This window comes from Lates calcarifer, unplaced genomic scaffold, assembly GCF_001640805.2.
Source record: "Lates calcarifer isolate ASB-BC8 unplaced genomic scaffold, TLL_Latcal_v3 _unitig_863_quiver_1496, whole genome shotgun sequence".
Taxonomy (NCBI): Eukaryota; Metazoa; Chordata; class Actinopteri; family Centropomidae; genus Lates; species Lates calcarifer.
The window spans coordinates 18,588-28,149 of record NW_026118052.1 but is presented as its reverse complement, the minus strand read 5'-3'; the positions used below and the strand labels follow the sequence as shown (position 1 = coordinate 28,149).

The following is a 9,562-nucleotide window of genomic DNA, read 5'->3' as shown; positions in this document are numbered from 1 at the left end:
TGTTTTTTTTTTTTTTTTTTTTTAGAAAAAGTGAAATTTTCCTGTTTTGTTGGCAGATAATTTCCTTAAGTAATATATTCTCAATATATTAACTTTTTTTCTTGTTTGTGAGAGCTGAGTTTTTGCAACAGATACCACTGGATACGAGTAAGACATAACATTAACAAGAACAGTGGGGTGTGTCAATGAGTACTGTGTTGAGATTGACTTAGAAAAACATGAACATATCTTTTAAACAAAGTACAAATACATACAACAGACGTTCAAAGAATTATAACCAACTTGTTTTCATTATTTTTGCAGCAAGAGCTTTAATAATTCTTATTAATAATTTTTAGCTAAGTATTGCAGGCAGAAATATATGATTAGTGTTTTTCAGTCAGCCCTTCAGGCTTCGTATCACTAGTGCTTTTCAAAGGGCTTCAGTCTACAGTGTAAAAAGGCCAGTAAAAACACCCCCTTAACTCCACTCTGGGCAATGATGAGAAAGAGGTCATGAGTTTTTGGCGCTGACCAGAACGACCTGGATGTTTCTTTTCTTCATCTCCCTGGACATCTGGCACCAGGTGCAGGAGGTGCAGAAGGTTGAATATACGCAGTCAGTGCACAGGTTGCCCTACAGACAAAAGAATACATGATGTTGGCCAGCAGATGCACAGTCAATTCCTTTCTTTTTTCAAAGATGTTTTAATTACAGTAAGGCCCCGTTGGCCTTAGAGCATATAAAGATTATCTGAAAAATAACAATTATTCCAAGCTTTACACTGCAACAAGTCTTCTAAGCTCATAAGAAAGGTTGTCATTGTCAGCTGTGTTGCTGTTGTTTTACTGCTTGAGACATCTTTACAATTTTTAACTTTAAAATTTAAGTTTAAAATTTAGGCGAGATTTAGATAGATTTCTACTTTAATCTTTTTTTTTTTAATTCTTACTTTAATTTTCTGTGGTTTCAATAACTGAAAAATGATCTGGTAAAAACTGAAAACAATACAAACACCTCTGACATAGTTAAATAAAACAAACTGAAAATGGTTCAATTCTTAAACAAAAGCAGAGAAAAGCAAAAGCAAAGAAAAAACTATGGTCAAATGATGTCTGAATGTCATTGTGGCTTCAGAATCAGAATCAGAATCCTTTATTAGTACCTTGCGGGAAATTGTTGCATTGCACTGCTCCATTTCACAAGTGCAGATAAATAAAGAGAAATAAGATAATATAATGATAAAAATAAAAGAAAATAGTGATATAACCCAATCTTCAAAATATAAAGAAATAAAGAAATGTACCCCTTCAAAATGGACACTATATACATTGTTAATATTTACAGAGATTTTGATAATATTGGGTTGTCTTCACTGTCAAAAAAACAACCAACAAAATTTTTGTCCTTACTTTGATGCCGTAACGATGTCGCATGGAGACTCTCATGGACATGGTGATGGGTGGGATGATACCTCCGAAAATCTCCAGCAGGGGGAGACAGAGAGGTTCACCATAGTCCCTGGAGATTTTACAGGCGAAGCAGGGACAGCACCAGTAAGCAAAACAGCCTTAACCAGGAAAAGGAGAATACTCAGATTAAAACACTGATAATGGGAAAAGATAAACCCACAAACATTCAAAAAAAACATCAACACAACGTTTTCAGATACAAATGAAGATATGAGGAAGTAAATGAATCACCTTTTGTTTTGGTCAAATGTATTTCCTTAATGCCATCATTCAAGAAGTATTTGTGCTGTGATCTCTTACTATCTCTCTTTCGTCTGATTTGTTGGTATAATTTAGACTATTAAGGTGTTTTATTGTGAGAAAACAGCTAAATAATTTTGTACTGTAGGTGATAATAACAAAATGAGTGTATTCAATACATTCTAGAGAAAAACTGAGTTGATCAAAGTAGAGTTGAACTAGATAAACGTTTGAATGATCAGATAAAAAACACATAATTTTATCACCCAGCTGCTGCACTGGTGTTAATAGGAATAAGCCACAGAGGTGCAGACACTTACACTCAGGCACATCTTGAAAGCAGTCACATATCCCAGATCCCCACTCGTTGGACGTCTGGGACACCATCACAGGCTGAGGCTGACTAATGATCATTGTGGAAGACATGATGGCGTCTAAAGCAGAAACCGAAATGTAAAGTTGAGTAGTATAAAATATAATTGCTGATGAAGACTTGTTTGCTGAAATGCATCAGCATAAGAAATGGTAAACTGAAACCACAGTGTTGAGACTTATCTTTGTTGTTTTTAGCGTGATTTAAAAAAAAGCTAAAACATTTTGGAGCATTAATGGAGTGCTTTACTTACTCTTGAATGTATGAATGTATAAATGGCAAAATATCTGTATTAGAAATACCCCTTTGACTCAATCTTAGTAATTTAACTGTACATATCAAACTGACCTTTGGGGATGAAAATAAATATTTAAAAAACAACAAACAAACAAATAGCATAATGTGGAAAAATCATCTAGATGACACAAATGAAATTAAGAGATAATAAAATATGTGCAATATATAGACCAGTACTGTAATCAAGCTCTGATCTTAAAGATTACAATAGTCTCACCTGTGTGTTTAGAGATCTCTGAGTCGTTCATCCAGTCACACCTGATGTCTGCACTGAGAAACTGTCATTTCAGTCAGTTCAGAAATACACTGAGACAACAGAACACCTGAGGGAGCAAACCGGACAAACTGGTCCATCCCTGCACTCCTTTAACCTTATTCAGCCATTATTTATTGTAACCAGTGACAAGATCAAAATGAAGGTGGGGCCATGACATGACCATCATCATGATGAACAAACATTATGTGACTCTGTTTTCTTAAAACACAAAGTTTTGTGTTTTGTCCGTATACTGAAATTTGATTCATGAGTCTTGCACCTAGTATTAATGGAGCATATCTATGTTCCCAATTCAGTGTTCTGTTAACACACATTAACCCTCCTAATACGTTCAAATTTGACCCATTTCAGGTTAGCGTAATTCATAAATATGATCCTTTTTTATTGGAACAAGGCTTCAAGGCAGCTACAACAACCCACACTCTAACCTATTGGATAAGTTAAGAAAATTCCTTTGAGTTGTTATTGTGTTCCCACAATAGCCCATTTCATATTAAGTGGGGGAACAATTTTTTTCATGTTCCCATAATTTGCTTAACAGAGCTGGGGAACTTAATCCCCAGGAACATAGGACCATTGGAACATTGTAAAATTTAGAGTCGGGCTGTACCCGATTTGCCAGCGCTATGGCTAGGGTTGAGTTTAGACAACTAAAACTACTTGGCTAAAGTATTTACTCGAAGAGGTTTCTTATTCATATCATTCTGTAATTTTTCATGTCTCTTAAACTCATTCTTTCTTAGTGAAACATTTGGTTTGGGATGATCTGAATTGCACTGTAAAAATAGCAGCTACATCTCTCTGTTACAGTGTACAGTGAGTAATAATTACAGGGATTAAACCTGTGACGTTTAGGTCACACTGGTTCACAAAGTGATTGAACTGATGGAAGTGATGTAACAGATGGTTCTGGGACAAAGAGGTCACCTGTTTGTCCTCCTTTAGAAAATAAGGGCGGGAATAAATAAACCTCTCCCATACTTTAACAATTACAGTCAAGAATCCTTTTAATGAAGCTCAACAATAATTGCAAGCCACAAACCACAGTAAAGGCTGTAAGTGTTCTGTGAACAAAGCTTAGAAAGCGCCTAGAGCATGGAGCAAAGTTTTAAATAAAATCCAACAGCAGACAAATGGTAAAGAATTTGTTGGTAGTGAGTCCATTTGCCCTTTCTTTTACCAACCTTTTTAGAGCTTGTAGAGATGTAGAATTGTTGCCTCAATACTTTTTAAAGGGTACAGTGATTTGATTTGACATCATTGCTTATGGCCACAGACACTGAGCTGCCCAACCCTGGACTCTGAACAAACAGTGAATGCCACAGATTTCTTGCTTTACATTGGATCTACCCTGGAAAAACTTGATCATCAGTTAGTGCTTCATGTCCTTCAAGCATCCATGACTCAGTGTTACACCAGCTGAGCAGCCACCAGCTGTCAATTCATGCTCTCTGTGACCGGATAGTTCTTACTTTCACTCTGCTAGTGTCCTAATTGGAAAAAATATCCTCAGTAGTTTCCTCCTCCCTTCTTATTTTTTTCCTGACTTTGCCAGAGTTTATGTTTGTGTGTTTACACCCATCCAAGGCAAAAAAGTCATTTTGAAACATTTGGTTTGAACCTTGGGCACCAGTAGCTGACCAGTCTCTGCAGATCTGAGAGACCTACTTTTGTATTAAGCAAACATATCTGTGATATATTTCAGGCCCAGATCATTGAGAGACTTATAAACAATAAGGGTAGGCCTTGAAATCTATATTTTATTTAAGTAGGAGCCAGTGCTATCTAGCATTTTGAATGAGTTGCTAATGAGTTGTCTAATGGGGAGGCCGGTGAGAAGTGCATCGCTGTAGTCCAGTTTAGACAAGATAAAGGCATGGACATAAAGTTTCTCATTTTAGATATGTTTTTAAAATTCCATGGAAGATTTTGTTACAGCCTCAGTGTGGGAACTGAGATTTAAATCCTTGTCAGAGATCACATTGAGATTTTTCATGCACGTGTTAGTTTGAACTGGCTGAACTGGTCCTTACTCAAACACAAATAAAATGTGAGTTTGTTGGGGACTTTTCAGCAGTGGATGAATACAGATTTGGCATCCTAGTGAGCATTTCCAACAGCAGGCAATGGATTTGGTCTTTTCAAGAGCTTTGACTACCAGTGGCTACAGCTTTCCCATTACCTCTGACCCAGATCAGTAGGAACCACTATGAATTGGCACAAATGGCAAACATGTGAACAGCAGCTTTTAGAAGCTGATGATCACATGACATGATGAAATCCTTAAATATTTGGAATAGTTGAGAGCAGGGGGGGTTACAGTCTCGTGTGCTTGACTTACACCTTTGAGCTTATTTACTCATGTGCAACAGCCACAAATATGCCAACAGAAATGACACAAAGCAGTAGATGGAAAACAGAAAATTCATGACTTGTATTTTGGGATGATGCATTTTTTAAAGGCATACCACAACAAATAATCATGTGATATGTCCAACAATGACCATAACTGGTTGACGGTTGAAAAAAGAAATATATACTCACTTACAGAATAGTTCGAAATATGGCTCCAGAATATCTGGGTAACTGTTTCTCATTGGTAAGAGACTTTACAAGAGGAAGCTCAACAAATTTCAAACCTTTTCGATTCAATAAGCAGCAGTACGGTGGAATAATCTGCCCACTGAGTGTTTCACAGAACTCATTAAAATGGCCTTAAAGAAATGTTACCAATGTAGTGTACTCAATTTATAATCTTAAGGTTTGTGACCAAGAAAATTGAGCACCCACCTATTTAATTGTCATTTGTGTTAATTGCATTGTCTAGGACTATTGTTTTTGTTGTTTGTTTTGTTTTTTATCATGTGGAGTGTTAAGTTTTATTTTAGAGGACCACAATGGAAATAAGCCTTCATGCTTTATTGTTTTGTTTTTTTTTTATCCTCAGTGATTTCTTGATGTATGTAATGACTGCAGTGCTGTGTTATGTGTTTTTTAATCACCAAATAAATTCAATCAATCAATACATTTTCAATCTGGGTGAAGTTTTATTACTTTTGGGTCATCAAGTGTTTTTGTTTTTACTACATGACTTGTACAACGTGGTAAGATGAGTTTATTTAGTCCAATAGTCCTGATGATTTCTCCTCATCAGATAAACCTGCTGAACTCAGGAAGTGATGACCAGAGAGTAAAAGTCTGATCAGAGCAAACAGACAGCAGAGCAGCAGCCCTGCAGACTGAGGTTACAGTCCAGACTCCTGTCAATATAATGCAGACGTTTGGTCTCAGAAAAAGGGTTCTCAGCAGAGGTGACAAAGTTCACCAGTGAGCCCAGTGAGTGCAGAGAAAAACAGATTAGAAGCAGCTGAATATGTGCTGAAAGAAATGGAATTGCTTCATTTGTTTCCCTATAGTATCCTCTCATATCAACCTGGGCAACGTTGGGGAAAAAAGTTTTGGTTCAATATTTTTAAATGGCATACATATTTACTTTGTAAATATATAGGGTTAAACTTTGAGGTTAGGGTTAGGGTCAGCGGCTGGGAGGAGTGTTAAAGGGTTAAAAATATGTTAGCAAATGCATTATTATTTATACATGTAACATTAGCATTTATTTGGAGTCCTTCCTCTGGACACCTGATGAATGCAAACCCAGTATTCACTCTCCTCTTAGCTCTGTTTTATCCGCACCAACTCCTGAGAAAAATATCTGCCTCTTCACATCTTCACGCCCTTAATGATCCACTCTGTTCCCCAGAGAGTCTCAGACTTTTCTGTCTGTTGTTTGGTGCAGGTACTGCAGCATACAGGAGGTTTATCAGAGCTTCTTCCACTGAAAACAGCCGCCCTGCTGCTGCTGGAGAAAATGTTCTCAGGCTGGAGAAGACGTTCTTAAAGTGCTGTGGATTAAAACACAACAGCTGCTACTCACATGTGAACAAATGCATCTCCATAACAAAACTCCATCTGCTGATGAATACCACATATGTTTGACAGCTTGGGAAAAACTGGCAAGTCGACCTTATGATGGGAATGTTCTGTTTTTCAGTTGTTTTGATGTTTAAAAAGCAACAGGTACAGTTTATTTTATTTTGTCATCACAGGCAACTCAGTATTTCACTGTATTTCAAAATGTTGGCTATATTCTGAAATGGACTTTGGACCACAGAGAGAGAGAGAGGAGTGAGAGTTAGAGAGAGAGGGGGGAGGAAAAAGAGAAAGTGGGTCAGATGGAGCAGTCAGTCCTGAGAGGAGGAAGAGGAGAGAAGAGAGAAATGAGGATCTCACACTGAAATCTGGTATCTACAGAAACTGAATCTGCAGCTTTGTGGCAGTTTACTTTGTGTTTACTGGAACTGTTTGATTTTATATGTGTTCATATATGTGTCTGTTTAGATGAGATAGAGATGGAGAAACACCTTTGATGTGATTAGAGGCTGTGAGCATTTATCTAATGTGTACCATGGTCTTTCATTCGTGAAGTGTCCTCCTTTGTGCTTGGCAGGTTACATATTACTGGCTGAGCTTCTCTGTTATGATGATAAATTCAGGTTTATTTAAGGGAAAGTGGTGAAGCTCATTTATTTCCATTTTAGTCGTGTAAAAGTTGGAAAAATCTTGTCTTACAGCATCATTGATCATCTGTATCCACTTGTTTCAACACGTCATTGAAACTGTGTGATGTTAATGCTGTTTTACAGTTGTAACAATCCATCACATCAAAATATTCTGATGTCTTGTGCATCAAAGTTTCCCAAAATTCAAGCTGAAATATCTGGTGTCCGTGAAATGTAAAATAAAGTTCTGCATGAGGATGAGTTTGTGATGGCAGAGCAGGTCAGTGAACAGATTTCCATCAATAGTTTATACAAATCAATAAGTAACAACTGGTTAAAGCTGTGTTGTGCTTTTAAAGAATATTGAATTTAACAAAGGAGATTTTTGACGTCAAATTTCAACCACATCAAAATGTGCACTGATTATTCTGGGACTGCAGCCATAATATATCACATCATGATAACCTATAATGATATGTGTCTTATCATTGATCTTTTTCACATTCTTCCCCCACCACTGCAGGTGTACCTTGAACCCAGGGATCCTGCTCTCTCTTACAGTGACCAGGACGACCTCAGTCACCCTGAGCCCTGCTCTCTGGGTCTCCAAACCCACAGGACAGATTTATTATTTACTCGTCCGAGGCGCTTTGACAGCAGCTTCAGGAGGAACAGGTTAGTTCAGCTTGGTTGTTTCACTTGCATGACAAAAGCATGACTAAATATAGCCAAGAAAAACAGATGACCTGTTATTCTAGGAACTGTTGATTTCACTGCTGCATGTCTTTGCATTTATCTTCCTATTGGAGGCCTTTCACACACTCTCTACCTCCCCCTGGTGAAGACACCTCAGAGCTGCACAGAGATGATCACCCTCTCTGTAGTTTCTTGTGTTCCTGTGTTTTCAAAACATAGGGACTATCAACACTGAACTTAGATTCATCACGAGGACAGAAACATGTCACAACAGAAAAGGAAATACATTTTAAAATAAGATGATGAGTACATTAATCTTTGTTCGGGACTTGGTACTTTTTATATATAAAAAATATTTAGATAATTTCAGTGTATAAACCTAAAAGGATCTGCACTCATTTATTATTTATTTCTATGTGTATATGAGCTGTATAAGTTGGAAAAAACACAGCAATAAACTTAACTGCTTTTCAGCACTGCCCCTTGTTCAGAAATGTTTATTAATGCAATTTTAACAACTACAAAAAAATCTAATAAAACCACCAAAGGAAAAAAGGCAAAGATTTTAAAAAGCCTGAAAAGCTGAAAAGTAGTTTTTTATCCTGTCATGATTTCACAATCTCTCAGACTGTGACCCTTCATGGGGTCCTGACCCTTAGGTTGGGAACCACTGATCTAATATCATCTGATATCACTTCCTCTAATCTGCCTTAACATGCAATGTACAGGTATTTCAAAATGAACAAAAGATTTATTGCCTCAAACCAGGTGTTTCTGCAGCTGAGGTGGAGACTGGAGTGAGGAGGGGAATGCAGGGCAGCAGTAACCCAGAGAGCATGCCTTCTGGTGTGGGTAGGACACCAGCCATGCCTGGGCCTCCACTCCCAGAGCCTCCAGAGACACTCCACAGCCAGACAGACTCTTTCCTCACTGCTGCTCGGCTTGTCCGCAGAGGATGGGTGGAGGAGGAGAAGAAAACAGGGTGGCAGATTTCCAGTTTCAACCACTCAGCACATCATCCCCGTCTGACCAAGTCAGATGGGAATCAGGTTTCAAACCGTGCTGAGATCTGTTTAAAGGATCCCTGGAGCAGACGGGTTTCTGATGCGAACAGCAGGAAGACGGCTGAAGACAGAGAGACAGACTTTGAGAAAAAGGCAGATGAAGTAAAACAGACAGCTGAAGGCGTATCCTCAGGTTACAGACAGGCAGAAAGACAGAAAGGCATTGTGTTTATCTGGACGTCTGGCTGTCGCAACAAATGCAGGCAACCCCTGAGATTTAAGGCCCCGATACTGCCAGTCATTGCTGAGATGTAGACTAGATTCTCAGGTGCACATAAAGACCACAACATGGTTATAGCACTGGGTTCTTCTTTGCAACGATAGTGGTACTTGATTCTAGCCTTTAGTCAGACTGTGTTAAATGGTGGTCCTTAATGACAGTGTTTGTATGGTGAGATATGTTGATGCTGATTTTGTTCTGTTCATTAAAATTCAAATATGAAGAAATGCAACTGTGGGTTGGTGTTTTGTGTTGATGAGGGGAATATATAATGTGATAGTGAAGGCCGCGGCTTCTTTATGAATAGATTAGATTGTTTTACAGCTGAGGACTGAGTGATGTGGTTCAGTAGAAACGGAAAAACAGATGAAAAATATGTCTTAA

The 9,562-nt window shown here is 38.0% G+C and overlaps 1 protein-coding gene across 1 annotated transcript; it reads right to left on the bottom strand.

Annotated features, from left to right (window-relative positions):
* Window positions 1-2: 2 nt before the first annotated feature.
* Window positions 3-2,709, bottom strand: LOC108880166 (cornifelin homolog B-like). The gene is made up of 4 exons (XM_018671581.2): window positions 2,580-2,709; window positions 2,013-2,126; window positions 1,393-1,550; window positions 3-616 (listed from the first exon to the last, which is right to left on the bottom strand). The coding sequence occupies exons 1-4, from the start codon at window positions 2,608-2,610 to the stop codon at window positions 494-496; spliced, it is 426 nt and encodes a 141-aa protein (XP_018527097.1). The 5' UTR covers window positions 2,611-2,709; the 3' UTR covers window positions 3-493.
* Window positions 2,710-9,562: the final 6,853 nt, after the last annotated feature.

Bases quoted from the DNA above. Each gene is read 5' to 3' on its own strand.
- LOC108880166 (XM_018671581.2), bottom strand. From the start codon at position 2,610: ATGAACGACTCAGAGATCTCTAAACACACAG. The intron at 1,551-2,012 runs GTAAGTGTCTGC...TTCCTGGTTAAG, and splicing joins CTTTCAAGATGTGCCTGAGT to GCTGTTTTGCTTACTGGTGC. The intron at 617-1,392 runs GTAAGGACAAAA...TTTTGTCTGTAG, and splicing joins GACATCGTTACGGCATCAAA to GGCAACCTGTGCACTGACTG.